This window comes from Rhinolophus hipposideros (assembly GCF_964194185.1).
Source record: "Rhinolophus hipposideros genome assembly, chromosome: 8".
NCBI classification, from domain to species: domain Eukaryota; kingdom Metazoa; phylum Chordata; class Mammalia; order Chiroptera; family Rhinolophidae; genus Rhinolophus; species Rhinolophus hipposideros.
In genome coordinates, this window is record NC_138054.1 from 87,588,596 (window position 1) to 87,610,557 (window position 21,962).

At 52.9% G+C, this 21,962-nt stretch overlaps 2 protein-coding genes across 14 annotated transcripts in view; both read right to left on the reverse strand.

Moving 5' to 3' along the window:
* MFN2 (mitofusin 2) overlaps positions 1–3,140 on the reverse strand; it is a 30,581-nt gene extending 27,441 nt beyond the window's left edge. For 2 of the 12 annotated variants that reach the window (XM_081057062.1, XM_081057069.1), the window contains exons 1-3: positions 2,906–3,045; positions 1,621–1,754; positions 1,139–1,206 (exon numbers count right to left, since the gene is read on the reverse strand). The gene's annotated coding sequence lies outside the window, so the exon portion shown is untranslated. Of the gene's footprint in view, positions 1–1,138; positions 1,224–1,620; positions 1,755–2,174; positions 2,286–2,783 lie in introns of all 12 variants that reach the window. The other 10 variants (XM_081057063.1, XM_081057060.1, XM_081057064.1 and 7 more) reach the window with 9 other exon arrangements.
* A 1,762-nt stretch (positions 3,141–4,902) lies between these two features.
* Positions 4,903–21,962, reverse strand: part of PLOD1 (procollagen-lysine,2-oxoglutarate 5-dioxygenase 1) — a 28,483-nt gene continuing 11,423 nt past the window's right edge. The window contains exons 6-20 of one of the 2 annotated variants that reach the window (XM_081057800.1): positions 21,812–21,875; positions 20,559–20,648; positions 20,331–20,428; positions 19,374–19,475; positions 18,667–18,798; positions 17,043–17,164; positions 15,899–16,003; positions 15,366–15,491; positions 14,929–15,070; positions 14,199–14,312; positions 13,464–13,529; positions 12,742–12,846; positions 11,383–11,529; positions 10,449–10,574; positions 7,778–9,066 (exon numbers count right to left, since the gene is read on the reverse strand). In XM_081057800.1, the coding sequence (XP_080913926.1) occupies positions 8,911–9,066; positions 10,449–10,574; positions 11,383–11,529; positions 12,742–12,846; positions 13,464–13,529; positions 14,199–14,312; positions 14,929–15,070; positions 15,366–15,491; positions 15,899–16,003; positions 17,043–17,164; positions 18,667–18,798; positions 19,374–19,475; positions 20,331–20,428; positions 20,559–20,648; positions 21,812–21,875 (1,695 nt within the window). In that variant the 3' untranslated portion in view covers positions 7,778–8,910. Of the gene's footprint in view, positions 9,067–10,448; positions 10,575–11,382; positions 11,530–12,741; positions 12,847–13,463; positions 13,530–14,198; positions 14,313–14,928; positions 15,071–15,365; positions 15,492–15,898; positions 16,004–17,042; positions 17,165–18,666; positions 18,799–19,373; positions 19,476–20,330; positions 20,429–20,558; positions 20,649–21,811; positions 21,876–21,962 lie in introns of both variants that reach the window. The other variant, XM_081057801.1, reaches the window with a different exon arrangement.

The following is a 21,962-nucleotide window of genomic DNA, read 5'->3' on the forward strand; positions in this document are numbered from 1 at the left end:
GTTTACCACTCTGTCTCTCTGTCTAGCCTATCAGCTTCTAGAAAGCCAGTCTCTGACACAGAGTATGGACCTATTTCCATTTCTACTTGCCTCCTCCACAACTGTAAGGGACATGGTTTGAGTTAGTGAATACGCCTTAAGAGGGGCAACCTTCTACCCGTCCATCCCTGAAATACACAAACCTACTTTTTTCTTAAAAAGCAGCGTTTGACTAAGCTTCTGTTTCTTATTATTTAGAGCTCAGTGAGTCAAGTTGAACAAACCTTTCAGATTCCAGGATTTAATCCTTCCAAAGAGCAAGCTAGACGTACACAGGTGCACAAACGAACCAAAGTTGCAAAATGCACGCACACCAGCCAAGATAAGGCCTCCACTATCTTGGGGCTTCGCCTGCTGGCTTCCTAGCTGCCCAGAGTGCTGGGAGGCGGCTGGGTTCCTGTTCCTCCTCTGGAAAGCCCTGATAGTCCCTGCTTTACCACAGCGTTCACTGCAGGCGTGTAGGGCTGGGCCTCCAAGCATAGCTGGGCCAGAGTCTGCTCCAATATCAGCTATACACTAAACGGCATATTTTGAGCTATTGTAAGTGCCGCAAAGTGCTCTTGAAGGTCATGGTTTCAGACAGTTTATGGCAGCGTTCCCAAAGTGTGGTTCTCAGCACTCTAGTGCGCCCAATGTTCCATGTAGAATCAATTTTTAAAACACTACATGCTACAGTTCTCCACCATTGGAGCACATGAGCATAGTAAAGACTTTGGGAAGCAAGGGCTGCAGTAAAGACAGACACTAGCTTAAACTGTACTGAATGCAGCCTTTCACAAATTTATCTGAAGAAACCCTTCTTCTACATAACAATTTTTAAAATCCTGAGGATCACACTTTGGCAAAAGCCTCATTCATCCTAGTAGTCTCCCTCTCCCAGCCCCCAAAATTTCTGGGAGCACACCATCAACAGATATTAACCTAAGGCCAGAACCAAACTTAATTCTAAACTGAAACTATTAGCACTCCAAGGTAATCCAAAGCTTTGCCTCAACCTAGGCTATTAGTTGCGAAGTATTAGGTATCTTGGGTAGTAGAAAATTCACTGCAACGTGTCTGGATCCCAAGCACAGTCCCTGAATCCACACCACCTCCTTACCCAGATTTACGCACAGCAACTCCTAGCAGGGAAAATAAAATGGATCCACGGATCGTCTGCAGGCACAACTGGAACAGAGGAGATGCTGAGAAATTGCAACAAAAGAGTATACAGGATAAATGGGGCAGAGCACACTCTTAGGAAAGATGTGATAAGGAGCCAATCTTTGCTGAGCAGAGAGCAGCAGGGTGGAGCCAACACAGCAAAGAACAAACAAGGGAGATAGAAACGAATTCTTCAGGGATCCTCGAGATCCCAGCTACTTTCTGAACTGTTAACCTTTAAACAGGGTTTCTCAGCAACCAGTGACACCCTCCATGGAAGTTGAAAGGAGTTACAGTTTTTTCAACACAGGCTGGAAAACTGCAGCTCTGTGCAAAGATGACCCCATCCGAGAGACTCGCCACTGGATGGCTAACACAGCACATCCCTTTCCACTCAACCCAGACTCCAGAGTGCCAGATGTCACAGCCACCACTTACTTTTTGGATGGTGAGAGACGGTCACAGGGTGGGCATCATGGACATAGCTGGAGTCAAAACGACGAAAGGAATTTGAGTTTTCTGTCCTGTCTTAGGTTGAGGTTGGCTGATTGTGTTGACTCCACCAATTCCAACTTTGGAAAGGAAAAGGGACATGTCAACAGGCAGGGGGGGGCGAAAAAACTGGTGTGCAAAACATGTCTAATCAGGTATAAAGACGAACTCATCCCTGAGGGAAGTTTACTCATTGCGGTACTGGGTGAGATGTGAAGAAGTGCCCAGGGGAAGAACACAACACACAGGTGTGGGGCCAAGCCTGGGTGTGCACAAACACGTGTTCAGTCATGTGAAAAGCAGGGGCCCTGGTGAAGGCAAATCCAGAGGGGTAAGAGGAGGCAGCAGAACCAGGGCTCGAGAACTGAGGACTAGTGATGGGAGGGCAGGGATGAGAAAGAGAGGTGGAACTTGTTGAAAGTCTCTGTGTGCCAGACGCTATGAAACATCTTCCTTAATTCTCAATTCCATGGTGCAAATAGAAGCCTGGAATACTTAACAGATTTATAGATTGCGAGTCCAAGCTGAGAATTGAGCTATCACCTCCCTTTGCCTCCAAAGATCACCTGTTTTCAATCGTGGGGTGAGAAGGGCGGTAATCAGGGCCCTTTCTGGGAGGAGGGAAAGAAAGACAGAGAAAGAAATAGGGTGATGAAGGATCACAAGAGAGGGTAATAACAGGCAGATCTGGCTTCGTGCATCCAAACGGTTAATTACGTGGCATTTTCTGCATGCCTTCTCAGTGTGCGCTGGGCTCCAGAGTTCGGGAGGGCTGAAAAAGTCCCTGCCCTCCAGGGGCTTACCCTCTGGTTTAAAGTCAAAGCAACAAATAGACGAGTGTACAAGAGCGTGTGTAGTGAGTGCCCAACGTGGGGCAGGGCAGGGCGGGGCAGGGCGCTCTGGCGATGCACGGGGCGCGTATCCCGTGCGGAATACGTGCCGGCTAACGCACAGGACCGGACGAGAAGTGGGGAAGGGCTGGGGTGCCCGTGGCCGCGAAGCCCGGGAAGGCGGGGACGACGCGGGGCCTCGCAGACCCCACCCCGAGTCCCGCCCCTCCTCGGGGCGACGAGGGCCCCGCGGCGCGGCCAGAGCGTGGGGACGCCCACCTGCCGGGATTCCGAGCCCCGAGGGCCCCAGCACAGCCCCGGCCCACACGCCCCGGCCTGTTCCGGACGCGCCAGGCTGGGCCGGGCCAGTTACCACCACCCCGGCGCGCTCGCCCTCTCACCTTCACCTTCCCGGTCTCGCGGCGGCCATCATGCCCCCAACGTCACCAGCGAGCGCCACCTGGACGAGAGGCGGGAGGAGGGAGGACGCGCGCGTCACCAGCCCCCGCAGGTTTGCCGCTCTGGCCCGGGTGAGTCGTCGGAGTCCGAGTTCAGCCGGCCGACCCCGTCATGCCTTACGTGTGTGGGGCCCGCTTGCTGAACGCCTGGAGAGGCGTCTCAGCGCGCTCCTTCCCTGCGTCCCAAGCCGATGACGTAATCCCGGGACTTCCGCTGCATCCTGGGGGCTGTAGTTCCGCCCCGCGCCTGTCAGGGCTGGGTGGGCGGGGCCTCGAGCTGTCAAGGGGCAAAGGAAACAAGGGCGTGGATGAGAGGTTTCAGTTCTTTCGTTTCGCGTCCCAGAGTCAGACCCCAAGGCCTCTACTCGCTCTGGAATCTAAGCTTTCGTTCTGTAATTTTAGAGAAGAGCTCTCAAGAGGAAGACAGGAAGCGAGCTTGGGCCTGCCGCCCTTCAATTGACTTTGAGGAAGTAAGGACATCCACAACGGTTACTGAGCTGGTACTTAACATGCCTCGTTTTATTTAACCTTCACAACAGACCCACGAGGCTCGGAGAGATCACCCCAGCCCAAGCGATATGAAACAGATACAAAAGATCACTTGGCCTCGTTATGCGCCGCGCACTGGGGTACAGATCTGATGCGGGAAACAGATGTGATGGCCTCAGCAGCACGGAAGGCCCAAGCCGGCAGCTCTCCAGCTCAGCCCCACCAGCCACGTGGGACCTCGGAGCCCCTGGTGCGAACTGAGATGCGCCGAAAGACTTAGTACCAAAAAGGACTGCAAACGATCTCAAGATTTTTGGATTGATCATGTGTTAAAGTGATATTTTGGATCAATTGAGTTAAATAAAATATATTACTAAAATGAGGTTCATCTGTTTCTTTTTACCGTTTAAAATGTGGCTGCTAAAAAAATATAAAATTATATGTGGCTCGCTGTGATGTTGGGGCTTATAATAAGAAATACATATATTTGTTCCTCATCCACTGCTCCTGGCACATAGTTCCTGAAATCCTTGTAAATTCCTATTTAAGAGCCATAGGGTCATCTTTTTGTTATAATATTTACTTTTGTCTTCAGTTCCTGAAATAGCGTAGGAGCTGTTCAGATAAAGGTGAAAGTGGTGTCTTTCTTTAATTTTTTTTTTTTTAACTGGAGAGTACTGGGGAACAGTGTGTGTCTTTCCAGGACCCACCAGCTCCATGTCAAGTTGTTTTCAGGCTGGTTGTAGGCCCCACCCCCGACACCCCCCAGACCCTCCCCCACGCAGCTCACTGTCCCATGTGAGAATGGAACCTGCGACCTTGGTGTCATGAGCACTGCACTCTAACCATAGAGCCAACCGGCCGCCTGAAAGTTATGTCTTTTGTTATTCATAACAAGCCCCTTTCAACCACATCTGAGTTTATGTTAATGAGTAACTTTTGGATAGGTCCATAAAGATGGGAGCTGGTTGCCAGGGGAAACGAGGTGATGAGAGGGTTGCAACTTTCAGCCTCACCACCCTTTCAACCGCCTGGGAGGGGAGGAAAGCTGGACATTGGCTTGATCACTAATAGCCAATGAATTATTCAATCATGCCTAGGTAATGAAGCCTCCGTAAAAATCGCTGAACTACAGGATTCAGAGAGCTTCCAAGCTGGTGAACACGGAGGTGCTGGAAGGGTGGTGCACCCAGAGGGAGCATGGAAACTCCTGCCCCTTCCCGTGTATTTTGTCCTATGCATCTCTGCCATCTGGCCCTTCCTAAATTGTATCCTTTTATAATTAACCAGTAATCTACTAAGTAAACTGTTTTCCTGAGTTCTATGAGTCACTCCAGTCAATTAATCGAACCCCAGGAGGGGGTCGTGGGAGTCTCTGATTTATACCTAGTCCGTGTGGGGAGGAAAAAGTTCCTCTGGCTGCAACAACAATCAAGTTAACATGAGACAGATTAACAAGAGAAATGACCAAATTTTTATTACATATGTTCCAGAAGAATATGAGACCGCAGGACAGATGGGGCAGTTAAGGTTTATGAGGTCGGACAATTGAGTTGGCGAACTCATCCTAGAAAAGGTGCTCCATGCCTCATCGCTGAATATTACTACGGTCACCTTCCAAGTACTCCCCTTGGGAAGCTACACACCAATCCAGTGCCTAGTCCACCCTTCAAAGGGATTTTGGAACTCTTTTTCTGGAATGGCCATCAAACCTGTCGTCATATTACACTTGATGTCCTGAATGTCATCAAAATATCTTCCTTTGAATATTTCCTTTTTCTTCGGGTAAAGAAAGAAGTCATTGGGGGCCAGATCAGGTGGGTAGGGAGGGTGTTCCAGTTATGTGTTTACTGGCTAAAAACTCCCTCACAGACAGCGCCGTGTGAGCTGGTGCATTGTCGTGATGCAAGAGCAATGAATTGTTGGCGAAAAGCTCAGGTCATCTAACTTTTTCATGCAGCCTTTTCAGCACTTCCAAATAGTAAACTTGGTCAACTGTTTGTCCAGTTAGTACAAACTCATAATGAATAATCCCTCTGTCAAAAAAGGTTAGCAACATTGTTGCAACAAGTTCTGTAACTTAATTGTCACAACTCATATATGCCATCTTGACCCAAGGAGAAGGGTACTTCAAAGGGCAGGAAGGCAATTCATGTGGAGATAGAAAAGCAGATGTTTGGTAAGTAAATGTTTCCTGTGTCATCTTTAACAATGGGATACAAAGAGGACCCTTCACCTTGCTGCATTCTTCCCTATCATATCTAGTTCATATTAAACTATAGTTATCTATGATAATAGCTCCCTTCCTGGAGCAGGTTCTCTAAAAATTTTTAGGAGGTTAGGGGGGAGGTCAAAGTTTCTTTCCAAATCTTTTGTTTCTTAAAAATAACCAGCTTAAAATTAGTATCCCAGGGGCCGGCCCGGTGGCTCAGGTGGTTAGAGCTCCATGCTCCTAACTCTGAAGGCTGCCGGTTCGATTCCCACATGGGCCAGTGGGCTCTCAAAAAAAATAAAAAATAAATAAAATAAAATAAAATGGCTGGGACTGCACAGAGCCAAAAAAATAAAAAATAAAATAAAATAAAATTAGTATCCCAAAAGGCATGTTTTGGGTGGCAAACTCTGTTTCCCCTCATGGGTCAGAAGCACAGGTGGCAAAGCTGGACTTGTGATGAGTGTTAGAAGAGGGTAGGAGCAGTCTTATGGGACTGAGCCCTTAACCTGTTAGATTTATTGCTATCTCCAGGTAGTGTCTGAATTGAATTAAATTTGTAGGACATTATTTCCGTGTCTGCTGAGAGTCAAAGTTGCTTGGTGTGGGGAAAAAACCCATACACTAGGTGATCAGAAATGTCAGAAGAGGAGTATTATGTGAAGTATAAAGGAAACAATAGAGTTTTATACTGGACAGCTCGGTAGAATCTCGCCACAAATACCTCAAGAGGCCAGCCAGTACCTGTTGTGTCTACCAGCATATCAGTTCCCAGAGAGGTTGGTTGGTAGAAGCAGTCCTGCCATAACGCCCTGAGGCAACTAGCAGCCTCAGGTCCTGAGAGGCTGGACTGGGGGGCTGCTCAAGGATGCTGCCTTGGGTGTGGGCCAGCCTCTGGAATGTGCTACACAGAGGGCCTGTTACGTGCTACCTTGTCCTGCTGGCTGATGGCTTCTTCCTCCAAACTCCCTGCCTCCCTAAAGAATCAATTCTGTAAAGGTAGGAACTGAATTCATTTCCTTTCCCTTTGTGCAGAATCTTGCCCAAGTCAGGTGGAGGACTGGAGGGTTTCCCTTCTAAACATCCATCCTGTCCATTCCCTCCTGCGAGCGCTCGGCCCTGGTCACCTGCTTGGACTGCTGCAGCAGCCTCAGAATCCGTTCCCAGATTTCTAGCCTGGCCCTCCACCCAGCACCTGGGGTTTCTCTGAAGCAACTTCAAGCAGTGAGGCCCTCCAGGGCAAACTCCCAGTTCAACTGGCAGTGTTATTGGGGAGGGTGCAGGGCAGGGGTAGGATGTGGTGGCAGGAGACCCTTCTGCATTACCTATTTCTATTTTGATGGCCTTTTTTAGGGTGGACAGGAATTGCATTTGTAATCAGAATAGGGTTAAAAACCGTTAAAGACACCCCAAACACGCACACACAGGCCTTATACATGCACTCAGATCAACTCAGAAAGGACACTCAAGAAACAGGTAGGCATGATTGCTTCTGGGGAGAACTGGGCAGTCAGGGGTGAGAGGTGAGAAAAGTTTTACGATTTGTGCTGTTTGCATTTACCATGGGCCAATGTAAAAACAAAACAAAACAAAAAACCTTAAAGTTATCTTAGAACACATATGCAAAGCCCCTGAATTAAACAGATAAAAGTCCAACTCTCCTTGGCCTGGGAAAATGGGCTTTGACAATCTGACCCCGTCCACGCCACCCTCACCAGCCAACTTGCATTCTCTGATCCCACCTGTCCGTGCCTTCCTGTGTCCAGCTGCCTGACCTGGAGTCTCTCTGCCTAATGGAAATCTCCTCCCGCTCTGAGACCTGCCTTAGGGGCCTCCATCAGGCTTCTGTCTCAGCACTACTCGTATTTTAGACTGAGTAATTCTTTGTGAAGGGGAAGGGCTGTCCTGTGCATTACAGGATGTCTAGAAGCATCGCTGCTCTCTACTCACCAGAGCCAATTTCTGCTGAAATATATTCAGATCCATCACTTCTCATGTGACCTTAGGCCAATTTACTTGACTTCTCTGAGCCTACATTTCCTCATCTATAAAAGGGAAATCTAGCCCTAGCCCAGAGAACTGTGTGCTGAGCACAGAACAAGCCCACAGCAAGGGATGGATCGATGTTAGCTTTTTTTTATTGATAAATGCCCTGAATTGTTGGGGCTATGAGTCTGTCCAGGGTACGGTGAGGTGTGTGTGGGGGGGAGGGGGGTGTCCTGGAAGACCAGAAGTTTTCTGTTCTCCGATATTCATGTTTGCAGGAAAGGTGGTCAGCAAAGTCTTCAGAAAGGAGGTGACACCTCATGCAGATCTTGACAGATGAAGCATGCCCTAGGCACCCAGTGCCAGCTCACACAGAAGGGTTGACGGAATACAAATGACCTGGTTTATGGTATAAATGTGCTTTTTGGGGAAACACAAGTCCCTGAGTCTGCTGACAGTCTTTCTTGCCAGTCACGGGCTCTTAGAACCTCTCCCTGCAGTCGCCCTGACACGTGCACACTCACCCACCCAAGCATCTCCCACTCAGTGCTTTGAATGGCCTTTAATAGAAACTCTCCTGTTTCTGATGATCTGTCTCTCTCTCTGGAGGTATCCAGTACAGGGTGACACAGTGCAGTGTGTGGACACATTACTTACTCCCTCACCCCCCGCAAGGGTCAAGTAGAGGATGGAGCTGTGGCATTGATATCTTTCCTGTCTTCCAAGTTTTCTGAGTCACCGTCTCCAGGGGACAGTTTTGCTGTCATGACAGAAGCCAGGGAAGAAGGGGCTTCAGCAGTCCCAGGGTCAGGGGGGAACTTGAGTCTGATCGAGGTCTCTGTGTCTACCCTGAAGCTTGAAACAGAAAGCCCTGGGGCTGCAGCGAGGCTGGGAGAAGCTCTGGGGTGTGGCTCCCCGACCCTAGAGCCTCTCTGGGCAGCTGGGTAAGCCCCCGTTCTGATGAAGTCTTGCCCCATGGAAGATGTGGAGGAAGAGGGACTGGGTTTTATAGGAAGACGAGGGAGAAAGGATGAGGTGGTTCAACATAGTGAAAGTGTCTCCCCGGGCTGGGTCCAGAGCCCTAGGAAAGCCCCATCAAGGAGGTGTGCTCTGTCTCTGGCCTGCAGCCCAATCTCTCTATGGCAGCTCCAAGAGCAATGGGAGGTCAAGAGCCTGCTGGTTAGACCCTGAGGCCCCAGAGGCTGCTGGGCAGTGGTTCTTGGCAAAGACAAAAAGGTCCAGGGTGGCCTGGCCTGGCCAATTAGGGATCGACGAAGGAGACGGCGATGTAGCGGGTTCCCTTGGTGGTGGGGAGCCCCTCGTGGTAGTGCGTGAGTCGCCCAGGGTGCATGAGTGTCCAGCCCTTCCGTGGGGCTCGGATGGAGCAGTTGTAGCGCAGGAACCGACAGCCCCCACCCTGGAAGACAGGAAGTGTCAGTTCCCCGACAGGAAGCTGGGGCTCCCCACCCTGTAGTCTCCTACTCTCCCATCTGAGTCACCGCAGCCAAGGGGCCCTCAGCACAACCTGCCTGGGATGCTCGTGGAGGGACAGCTATAAGCCGCCTACGGAAGATACTAAGCAAAGACCACGTGATCAAGAGCACTGGCCAGGAGTCAGGCAGCCCTGGGCAACGTCAGCTACACCCTTTACTGACTTTCTGACCAACCTGAGCTTCAGTTTCCCGTTCTGGAAAATGGGCATTAAACTGTCCAGGGATGTGAGAATTAAATGAGATGATACAGTAAGAGCTTAGGGCCAGGTTTCTCAACCTCAGCACTATGGACTTTTTGGGCCAGATAAATTTTTTTTTTTAATTGTGGTGAAATACACATAACAAACTTTGTTACTGTAACCATTTTAAGTGTACTGTTCAGTGGTATTACGTACGTTCATACTATTATAAACCGCTATCACCACCATGGGCCAGATAATTCTTCCTTATGGGGGTTGTCTGGGTATCCGTGGCCTCTACCCACTAGATGCCAGTAGCACACCCGTAGATGTGACAACTGAAAATGTCCTCAGATATTGCCAATGTCCCCTGAGGAGGAGCCAAAACCATTCCCTATGAGAACCCCTGGTACCCTGCAAACTCTCGAAAAAAGATATGTGTTTTTATGGTGTCCTTTAATGTCTAAGCCAGGACTGAGTCCCAAAAATCTCTTTAAAAATAGTACCTTATGGAGTGAATGAATGTATGAATGAATGAATGCCTCTGTAGCTGATCACACCTACAGGCCTCCGTTCGGCTCCCTCTTCACCCTAATGTCTTCATGGTTTCCCCAGATTTCCCTTCCAGCCAGAAGCCTGTGCCCCACACCCAGCCTAACCCTGTCCTGCCGTTCCCAAAGCAGAATGATGGGAACCCTCAACTCCTTATTACTAATCGCTATCATTCCTTGAATATTTACTAAGGGTCCACCTGAGTAATCACCTGGATGAGCTCATTTCATTCTCACAACAATTCTGTGCAGGGCACTCTACGTTTTCCCATCTAAGACGCGCCTGGGGCCCCAGAGCAAGGGCAGAAGCAGGACCCAGGCCCCGGCAATCTGGCCCCAGGCCTCCTGTGCCCCTGCCGTACTGTGTCCAAAGCCCTCTCCCTCCTGCCACGCTGTGCTCCAGACCCACCTCTTCTAGGAAGCCTTCGCCATGGGCCTGGCGCCCTTTCTCTCCGGTTTCACCAATTCTCTGGTGCTGGTGTGTCCCGAGCCCCCCAGCCTCAACCACCCTGTAAGCTGCTCAGCAGTCAGCCCTCCCTCCTGCCTGCTCCCAGGGCCATGGTGGCCCCGGCTCACCTCATAATCCACACCGACCCGGTTCAGGGCGATGTTGATGGTGAAGGTAGAGGCATCATGATGTGGCATCAGCGAGGGCTGCTCATCAGGCTTGTAGCGGACAACAAAGGCCAGGTCGAACTGGGCCTGTGCCAAGGAAGTGACCCAGAGAACTGGCGTTAGAGAGGCCATGAAGGCCAGGAAAGGCAGGCATGTCTCACCCAATCTGCTGGGATGTCAGCTCCCTGAGGGCAGGCTTGTTTAACACGGTGTTCTCCAGGGCCTGAACAGTGCCTGGCACAGAAAAGGTTCTCAGTAAAATCGTAGGGAGGAAGGACAGAAGGAAGGAAGGAAGAGAAGGAAAGGGAAAGAAGGAGAGGAAGTAGAGGAAGGAGAGAAGAGAGGGAGAGGAAGGAGAGAGGGAAGAGAAGAGAAAGAAGGGTGGGAGGAATGAAGCTTATCCTCACAACCCTTTTTGGCAACTATCAAGGCTGGTGATTCCTTAAGGGCAAAGCCCAGACACAATCAAAGCAGGTGTTTGGAGAAAACCATGTGAACCAGGAAGTGACTGAGTGAGGGAAAGAGTATGAAAGCCAGAGGCAGTCAACAGATACGTGAGTGAGGAGCCAAAGAGAAACTGATGGGAGGAATGAGCATGCTGGCTGGCTAAATGGGGCTTGTCTGGTGAGCTGGCATAGGAATCACTGATGGGGGGTGGGGGGCTAAGGACACAGTGGAAGGATTCAAAGAATCACATGGTGTCAGAGGCGGGAGGCAGAGTGGCCCAGCCTCCCTGGCCCCAGGACCTGATGGGAGGAGACTTTACTTCTACCTGGAGACCAAATATGCGGGCCTCTCCCCAAGCTGGGAATGCTTCTCTCCCTCTTCCCGCCTCTCCTTTCCCCAGCCACTCCACCCCCTGCCCTCATCCTGGCTGTGCCCCAGGCATGCCCACCCTGGTGTAGTAGCCGGGGTAGAGCTTCTCCGTCATGGGGGCAATATACTCCACCAAGAACTTGTGCCACTCCCGCTCAAAGTTGATCTGGTTCATGTGGATGTCAATGGTTGGCACGTTTTCGTAGCCCCCCTGGATGCGGTTGTCCTGGGAGTGACCAAGAGAGTTCGGTTCGGTAAGCAGAATTCTGAGATGGCCCCCAGGTTCCCACCACCTGGTGGACAGGCTCTGTCTAATCTCCTCCCCTTGACCTATGAACCTGATGGGATAAGGTTAAGTTATAGGGCAAAAGTGAAGCGATTTTGCAGGTGTAATGCGGGTAACTCGTCGGTTGACCTTGGGTTAATCAAAAGGGAGATTATCCTGGGTGAGCCCTTTAAAGGAGAATCTTAAAGAGAGAGACTCTGTTCCCTACTGGCCCGGAAGAAGCAAGTCACGTGAGTTCTACAGCTGCAGCGACATGAATTCTGCCATATGAGCTCAGAATAGGACCCCCGAGCCTCAGATGAGGCCCCAACCCCAGGTGACACCTTGATTGCAGCCCTGTGAGACCCTGAGCAAAGGACCAGCTAAGCTGTGCCCAGACCCGAACCCACAGAAATCCGGATAAACGAGTGTTGTTTCAAGCCATTGAGCTTTGTGGTCATTTGTTACAGAGCATAGAAAACCACTGCAGACAGAGGGCCACAGGTTAGCTCAAGCACTGAAATCCCAGGGCCAGCCCGGCCATGGGAGCACAAGGATGGCCAGACCCCAGAATGCATGGGCTATGCCAGTTACTGGGCGTTGGAGATTTGCTCAGCACCAGAGCATGTGGATTAGGCAGGTAACCAGAACCACAGGTTAGTCGGCTGCCTGATCAAAGGTTAGCTGGTCTCTGAGGCACCCAGGTCCAAGGGCCCATGGGCCTTTAAAATGGTTGCTGAACTTTCCAAGATGAGTACAGGTATGGCAGTCTTCCTTCACAGAACGCACAGCTTCTCCCATCCACCAAGCCACTTGCTTCTGCTGTCTGGTGAACGTGGCACTGATGGCCCTTCCTCCTTCTTCCTCATCTACACTTGTTTATTCCTCTCCTATCCCATGCCCAATGTGGGGAAGGAAGCTCAATCACTCTGATAACAAGCCAGGAACTGGAAACCTAGCAATTTCGGATGAGGGCAGCTTGAAGTCCCCAGTGGCCATGGAAGCTTGGGGACTCCTCTACTCCTCAGAGCCTGCAGGCACCCCCACCAGTGTCCCCATCTAAAGAGTCTCAGAGAGGCTGGCTGGCTTGCCAGAAGCGCCCAGAGGGCAGGAACGGGGTGGAGGGGTGACCGGTCTCCCCACAGCCCCAGTGTAGGCGCCTGGTGCCCTCACCTTGTTATTTCCTAGAGACCACTGGCCATAATGTTCCATCTCCTCCACCAGCTCATCACAGGCCGTCTCCGTGAAGATGGGGAACCAGTATACGTCCGGGCAAGGCTGGGGAGGGCAGAGACTCAGTCACAGGGATCCAGAGTGGCACCACCACCTCCTCCCCCTGTCCCCATAGCCCTCTGTGGAACTCGCTGAAAGCAAAGTCCCTGGTGTGGCCCATACCCTGCCCCACATCCCAGTCTGTGAGCCCTCTCAGGGTCCCCGCAGGGGTCCCCATGGAGCAGGGGCTCAGGGAGCTGATAAAGGAAGAGGGAAGTAGAGCTCAGAGCTGGCCTTTCTCAGCCAAGGTCACAGAGCTACCAGGGCCAGGGCCAGCAAAGGACCGTGCACATCGAAGGAGCAAAGGCTCTTGGGGGAGCAGAGGAATACCCGCTCTTCACTCCTGGCCCAGGGGCCATCGTCCACCATTGATACCACATTTGGGGATGTTTTTCTCTTTCCTAATACCCCAAGGTCCCTGCAGACTGCAGCTGGAACATACCAACAGGAGGAAGGGGCTACCTGCTGTCCCTTCTCTCACACTGAGCACTGCCAGAGCATAGAAAGCAGCCTCCTCTCACCTCCTCCCCCAGGTCACTAGTTTTGTGCCTCAGTCCTCCGTCCCCCACAGCAGGTGTTGGATATAAATCTAGCAGCTTTGTTCTCGGGGGCCCAGTCCTTACCGTCTCCACCAGCTTCCCCGCCAGTGCCTTGGTGTAGTTTTCATGGATGTACTTTTCCTTCCATTCCTGTAGGGAGGGGAAAGTGGGCTGGGTTCCTTGGGCCTGACCTGGGCCAGCTGGGGCTCGCCCCTTGCTCATCTCCATGGGATGCTTCAAGAGGGGTTCCTCCCCCCAGGACGCACACAATGTGAGTGAATGTGTACACGTCTGGGGGAGCCAGAATGCGCCTGTGCCCGGTGAGTTTATGTGTACTATTTGGGTGCAAAAGTGTGCCCACAGGAACTGGTGTTTGCATGTATTTGTACATGTGTGCATGTGTGTACTGGTCTGCGTGTAGGTATGGGCGTGTGCCCATGTCAGCTAGAAGCACACAACGTCTAGAAACACAAGTTTCTCCTCCTCTGATCATTATAACACCCTTGTGGCCAAATCAGGCTGGGACAATGTACCCATTTTAGAGCTAAGATAACTGAGTCCCCAAAGGTTGAGAGGCTCTACTAAGTGACAACTGATGGGCCTCTGACTCCTGGTCCCTCCTCCACTAGATGGCGCTGTCTCTCAAGATGCCCTCCTCTCCCTACCCAAATTTTGTGCAACAAGCACTTTGGGGTGGAGGGAGTTAGGTGGCTCACAGGGTCCCAGCTGTTGTCAGGCTCTGAGAGGAAGGCAATTCAGGCTACAGGATCATTGGGGTCCCTTCTGCTCCCACCCCTGCTTGCCCATCCAGGGCCTCACCTCAGGGTTGTTGAACACCTCCCAGAGGTCATTGTGGAGGTGGGTGGTCTGATAATTGTCCAGGGAGAGCAGGTGGCCAAAGGTGTGCCGGTTGGTCAGGAACATGAACACATCCTGGGGAGAGCAGGCAGGATGGAAGAGACCCTACCCCTCCCCTGTACACCCCTGGGAGGGGCGTGACGGCAGCTCCCTCTGCCTACCAGGTTTAAGTTCTTAAGATCAGGGAACCAAGTATGGGTCACCCCATCTCCCCACTCCTTGGCCCAGGCCTGACATTGGGGATGCAATCAGGGAAGGCTTCCTGGAGGAGTGAACGGGAATGAAAAAATGAATGTGCAAAAGAAAAGGGTGGTGTTCTGATTCTGAAGTTTTGGGCACAGGGGAAAACATCCTCATGCTGTCACATTTTTAAAAATAACCAAAAAAATTATGGGGTGGGGCACAAAGATAGGGTAAGGATGTGTCTTAGGCACATTATTTGGAATATGATGAGGTGGAAAGTTTAGTTTTCTTTAGGTGCTGTCAAAAATGTAAATAAAATAGAGGTTGTGAAAATGGGGTCTGCTAAAATGATCCCCACAAACCCTGAGGACTTGTCTCCATGCCAATGCCCTCACCAGGCCCTGGCAGCCTTTGAGCAACCCTGCTGGAATGTCCAGGGCCTGTGGTGACAAGGCAGCCCACCTTCCCCGTCCCCAGGGGCCCCTCTGACTGCCCACCCCAGGCTGACCTGCTGCCGGATATTGGCGCAGAAGGACATGTCAGGGTCCAGCTTGCTGTGGTGGAACAGGTCTGTCTGCTGCAGCTCAGCCCGCAGGGCACTGCCCTTGATCAGGTAGATGTTCGAGATATAAGGCACGTTCCAGACACCACTGAGGGAGAGAGAGGAAGATGGAGGGGGCCACAGGCTGGCGGTGAGAGGCATAGGCCAGGGAGAGGGTAAGTCACAGGCTGGAGGGCACAATAGTGTTGACTGGATTCCCCTCCCTGGGCACACGGCCCAGAGTAATTGTCAGAAAGTCGGTCTGCGTGTCTCACTGCAGTCTTCCTTGCTTCAGGTTCAGCAGGAATGTGAGGGCAACAAAGACAGGCATGCTGGGGAGGACAGTGCTGCCAGGCCAGGAAGAAGACAGAGGAATGCGCCCCCCCCCCCCCGCAGGTACTCACACACGCCGCCCCTGCACGATGTCCACGTAGTCCTCGGAGCGGGCATAGTAGCCATCTGCACTCAGGGCCCCCCAGAAATTCGACCACAGCCTCCCATGGCGGGTCACCAATGGGGCGATGACATTCCTAAGGAAGGGAGCACCTCAGGGGAGTCCCTTTGCCCGCTGGGAGTTTGGGGCAGATCTAGCTAGGTGTGGGGGAGGGGAGGAGAGCACCTCTGAACCGGCAAGCACCTCTCTGGGGCATGGCCTGAAGGGGACTTTGGTACATTGGTACCTGGGTGGCGCAGGGGACAGGCGACACAGGGCTTGCAGAAGGGAGGTGGGGAACATCCTAGACCAAGACCAGGTGGTCAGGCTGGGGCAAGCCCAGGGTAACAGGTGAGGTCAAGGCAGAGGAGGCAGGGAAAGGTAGGTGGGGGCCCGCAGCCTGGGCCCGGGCCTATCACAAGTAGTGCGGGGCCCCCCAGCGCCACGTTCTGGGGGCCCACCTGCCTGCCTGCCTGCCACCTGGCAGCCTACCCACAGCCTCACTTGTTCTGCTCAATCAGCAGTCGCAGGATCTTGGGCTCAGTGAGGGCCACATCAGCATCCACGCTGAAGTAGTAGGTGCAGCCACGGTCCTGCCGGCACAGATCCCTGCAGGCAGGGGACACAGGGTCAGCGGGGCTGGGGCTCCCATCCAGCCTCCCCACCCAGGATCCCGGAGCTACCCTGCAGCTGCGCTCTCCACCCTAGCTCACATCTGGGATGAGCAGGGACCAGCTAAAGGTCTTTAGAGAGGTCAGGCCAGCCTGGGGGCAAGGCTGGCACCAACAGATTCCAAGTTCCCTCCCAACTCTGAGACCCAACCCTGGGCTACTAAGCCCTCAGGACAAAGGCCCAGAGTTTGGCAACTGGTATCAAGTGCCCTGGTACCGGGGAGAGCATGGCCCATACACAGGTTCCTACACTGCCCGGGACCAGGGGGTAAACTGGCGCTGCCTTCCTGTAGGGCAGTTTGGTAACTTATACTAAAGCCTGAAAAATTACTGTTCTTTTTGTTTATCTGGTCCAGAGCTCACCAAACTATAGTCTGTGATCCCAATCCAGACCATTGCCTGGTTTCATGCGGCTTGTGAGCTAAGAATGGTCTTCCATTTTCAAACAGTTGGGGAAAGAATCAAAAGAAGTTGCATGGAAATCAAGGAAATCTACATTTTAGTGTCCATAAATAAAATTTTGTTGGAGCCCAGCCATGCTCATTCAGGTCACACCCGCAGAGCCCTCAAAGCCGGTTTACGCAGACTTACTATCTAGTCTTTTAAAGGACGTCTGCCAACCATGTATCTGGACGGTATAATTCTTCTAAAGTTAACACAACTTGTTTGTTTTAATAAGAAAGGGGAAAAATCAGAGACCGTTTCTCTAATTTTTATCACTTATCGACTCAGGGCCCTCCAATCCTTCCTCTTTCTCTGATTTGCTTCCTGAACCCTAGTGATGCTGCTCAGCCCCAGCCAGGAGCCCCTAGGTTTCCTCATGGAAACACTGAGGCCCAGAGAGGGACAGGAGCTTGCCAGAGCCCACACAGCCTTCTGAACTCCTTTCTCCCGGCTTACTGCTCCTGGCACCATGGTCAGCAGAGAGAACCATGTTCCCGCCCCCCCCGCCCCCCCCCCCCCGGTCCCCAACTCACATGCCCACATTCCTGGCATCAGCGTTTGCCACCCGCATGTCGGGGCCCACCAGTTTCACAGACTGGTACTCGCCACCATGCTCTGCCAGGAACTGCTCCACTTGAGCCTTGTGGTGTTGTTCCTGGGGGGTGGGAGGAGAGAGGGTGAGGATGAAGAGACAGGTACCGCCTCAGGGACCATAGCACCTTCTGCTATTTCAGGCTGTTTCCCTCCATTCCTGGCACATCCCTGTCCACCTGCTTTCCTAAACGCCAGACCTTTGTCCATGCCAGACCTTCTGCCTGGAGTGCCCTTCCCTGGCCATCCTTGACCAGCCTCCCCTGACCAAGCCATGCCTACTGGCCTCTGAAGAGCCCCTGGCAGCAGGACAGCACCCCAATCCCAAAGGTCCCACATCTAAAGTTGTTGATTATGCTGGTCTGGGATGTGGCCCAGTGATCTGCTTTGCTACCAAACACTCCAGGTGATGCTGAGACCACACTTTGAAAAATAACAGTCCAGACCCAGGGCCCCTTGCATGAGGAAGCGGAGAGAACAGGGTCTTTAGAACCAAACCCAGGGTTTAGAGCAAAGCCCAGCTCTGCTCTAATTAGCTATGTGGCCTTGGAGAAGTCACTTCACCTGTCACGGCTTCTGTTTCCTCCCTTGTAAAAAGGGAGGGTGATCATGGCTTCCTCACAGGGTCACTATAACGAGTTGACAAGTCAGATGGAGCACACAGTAGCTCCTCAAACACTGCCTATGACACTTCTCTCTTTCTACCCAAAGTCACAATTCATGGGTGTACTATTTGATGTCTGCAGGGAAGCTGGGAGCCTCCCAAAGGCAGTGCCTACATCCTGTCTCCATGTGACACAGTTGAATGAATGTCTGTGACACAGGCAGAGAGGGGAGCTGAGTATGGGACCACAGGTCCCTGGGGATGGGGTGCAGGCTGTCAGGGCTGAGAGGTCTCAGAAAGGGGTGACCCTAGACTTTATGGAAGACAAGGAGACTTGAGAGCAGGTAGGATTTGGAGAGTGTTGGGAAATTGGGAGAAGCAAATGCTGAGAGGTGGGACTTTATCTGGCTAGGAAGGAGAAGCAGGAAAGGGAGGGAACTAGGAATGCTGATTCCAGGCCTGCTCCCCACAAAGCAGCAAGCCTCAGGGCCATCCCAATTCCCCAGAAGATACTCAAGGAATAAAAACCAGTTTGACTATCACCAGATCAAATTAGGATGGATTTACTGGGGCAAGGAGGAAAATGATAATGATGACAGCTACGAGCACCTACTATGTGCTGCCTATTCGCCAGGCTTCATGTGCTTCATGTGTCATCCTGGTTAACCCTTGCAGCATTTCTGTGTGGTCGGCACTACCATCATCCCTTTCTAATAGATGAGAAAACTGAAGCACAGAGAGGTTGAACAACACACCTAAGGTCACACAGCCAATATAAGCAGTGGTGTTGGGATTCAAGCCAGCCAGTCAACCCAGTGATTTGGGGATACAGCCCACTGCTCACTTCCATTTGGCCCAGAAAAGTCTGGCTTGCTCAGTTCCTCAGAGGTCTCAGGCCACCTTGTGTGGCTGGGCCTTTGACCAAAGCCACAAGGCGACCCCGCCAAACACTTGCTACTCACGTGGTTGTGAATGAAAAGCCGCATCCGTTTCCGGGGGTAATGGAGGCGCAGAAGTCGCTGGAAAAACAGGGACAGGAACGGCGTGGGCTGTTCGATGAACACACCGACCAGGACTGTGGGCAGAGCTTCATCCTGCATGGGGAGGGGGCAGCACAAGGGTCCAGCGATATCCAGCCACGGAGCCGCTGCTGAGCCCCTAGGGTGGCCTGAGAGAGCCAGAGCCAGAGGCAAAGGCCAATGGACAGGGTAGGAAAGGGGTCTGGGCCAGGGAGCTCCAAGCAGGATATGCAGGCGGGCAGAGGCAGGGACTGGCAGGGAAGCAAAAGGATGTCCCTGCTGGGACAGGTAGCAGCGTGAGCTCGGACTCGGAGCAAAGACCCGTTGATGGCAGACTGTCGGGAGAGCTCGGCTGGTGTGGGATTTGAAGTGGGCATAAATGAGGGATAAAAGGTTTGTGGGAGGGGAAAGGGCTGCAGAAGAGCCTGAAAGACCAGGCAGAAGAAACTGGAACCTAGGCATCTGGGAGAAGCTGGAGCCATGGGTAGTCTGGGAAGGCTTCCAGGAGGAGGTGCCTGGGTGAGGAGGAGGACGGAACCCCAGACAGGAAAGTGATCCCTTTAACTCCCACCAAAGACAAGAGTCTTTTCCAGAATCACCCCTCTTCCCACACCCCAGGGAATGGAGTCCCCAGTGTCCAGTGGCCTTACCCCTATGCCCTTGAGGCTGCGTAGGCCCTCGTCACACACAGCACAGCCCGTCTCAAAGGTCCAAAAGCGTGGGATATAGTTGCCCAGGTAGTTCAGCTGCAGCTGCGGGAGACAAGGGGTCTGAGAGGAGCTGGGCCAGTCCCTCCCACCTGCAACCACCGAGGCACATCTCCCTGGCCCCCTGGTGGGCCCGCACCCCCTCCGTCTGCCACCCCTAAGGGGACAGGAATGTGACTTTATTTTGGGGGGGCCTTGGAGAGCATGTTCATGCCCCTGGAGATCACCAAAGCTGCTGTGGGAGGGCCGAGGGAGGGCTCAGCACTCTGGTGCTTCATCTCTATATCCTGGGAGCCTGTAAAATGCAGGTTCTTGGGCCCCACCCCTCAGAGATTCCCACTGAGGAGCTCTTGGGTGGAGTCAGAAAATCTTCACCTGTAACACGCCCCCCTCCCACGTGATGCTGGCCCGGGTGATTGAGGACCACACTCAGAGAAACATGCTGTGAGCCGGGGGTCAGTCCCCAGGGGCCGGTCTGTGTCCCAATCCCTTCTGTAGCTCCAGGAGCGTGGGGACCAGTCTGTCCTGTTCATGACTGACTATGCCTCATGCCCTTGTGCAACCATTCAATAAATGTTTCTTGAATGAAGAACCGAGTCTACCCTGGTGTAATGGAGTGTGGATGACACGGGGCAGCCCAGCCTAGGCCTGCATGGGGACAGTGGCCTCCTTTGTGCCCTGTGGTCCAGCAGGATGACAGGCATCACCAACCACCACAGTACAGAAAGAAGGTGCCACACTGAACTCAGATTTGCGGTCAGAGGCAGCGAGCTCAAAGTGGGGCCCATGTCGGCGGCCCTGGGGGCCTTGGCCCCAAGAAGCACATGTGTGGTCACCATGAGGGCAGAATTGGGCTCTAGTCCCCTCCCACTCTCCCACGTGGCTGGGGCCCCATCCTACCTTTGTGGGCCCATTGCCATGAATCAAGACAGGGAGGGTGTCGTAGGCCAGGTTCCGCGCTCTCACGTGGCCCATTTCAAACTTGAGCACAACCTCATCTGGGGGTCAGAAAACACAGTGCCATCCAGCATCAGACCCAGAGGCCGAGCTCAGGGACCGAGAGAGGCTGGGCTCAAATCCCAGCTTCCCCCCACGGAGCAAGGTGTTCCCCGGGGCTAGTCACTTCACCTCTCCAAACCTCAGTTTCCTCATCTGTAAAACGGGGACAAAAGTCGGAAGATTCCATGTCCAGCAAGCCCTTAGCACCACACCTGGCACCTGGTGAGCACGGAATCCACGGCAACCCGTTATTTATTGTGATCACTTATTAGAGCCGGCAGCAGGGGATGGGAGACAGTAAAGACCTGGAACATCTCAGCTCCAGACGCAGCTCAGACAAACCCCACGGACAAGGTCTGGGAGGTGCCCATTCTGACAGGCAGGCAGAGCAGCACTGGGAACACGCCAGCCACACGGGCAGGGGACAGACCCTGTCCTGCTGGAGAGAGCTTCTGCGGCAGACCGCGTTACTCTGCACATAAGACAAGAAGCTGCAGAAGGGCCTTTTCTCAGCGACCTGAGAAGATGCTGGGGAGGGAGGGCTTTGTGGTGGATGAGCCTGTGAGGGGAGCCCCTCTGTGAAAGCTCCAAGAGGTGATCTGGACCCAGCTTCTTAACCTAGGTTCATAAACTTTCAGAAACCACAGGCAAAAGGGCATGATATCCCTGCATCTTCCTGGAAGAGGAGCCATACCTGTCCTCGGATTCTCAAAAGGATTTTCAAAGGGATACCCCATAAAATCACCAATCAGTGATCTGGTCCAACTTCTCTTTCCTAAAGATAGGGAAACTGAGGCCCACGGCGTGCACGTGTGTGTGTGTGTGTGTGTGTCTTGCCTGAGGTCACTCAGCAAAATAATAGCCAAGCAATGTCATCACCAGCCAGACTTGGGGGTCAGCCCAAGGGCATTTGTGGTTTCAAAGGCCAAGTGGCCTCTCTGCTTCCCAGCTCCCTGCCAGGTCAGTCCCTGCCCCCAGACCAAAAAGCCTTCACCTGGGAGGTGGAAGGGCAGGGAAAGGAGGTGAAGCAGGCTCACCAACAAGGACCAAGGATGCCGGGTAGGGGTGGGTACCTGCTGTGTGCATTACTCAGCTCCTCCCAGGCTGAGTGGCTGCCTCCCTGAGATGGTGTCCTGCGTGCGCTGTGGTGAGTGACCCTGTGAGGGCTGTGTGGACTGACCTCATGACTCTACTTTCTCCACCCACAGAAAGACACAGCTCTGCCCCAGGTGGTCTCTGGGGACCTGAGGATGGGGCCGGTGACCTCCCAGCACAACGGGCAGAGAGGAACCAGCTCGTTCTCCTCCTTGGACTCAGACCCTGTCTGGAATCCTTATCTCCTTACCACCTCTCATGATCCCCTCCCCTTGGGGGCTGCTCACCCAAGGCTCCATCCAGGTTCTGGAAGATACGGCAGCGGTGGTCCAGGGTGATATTGATCTGCTCCTATAAGAAAGAGGGCACCAGGCTGCATCAGGGACAGGCCCTGGCAAAGGACAGGGCTCCACCACACCCACTGTGGGCAGCCTGCCC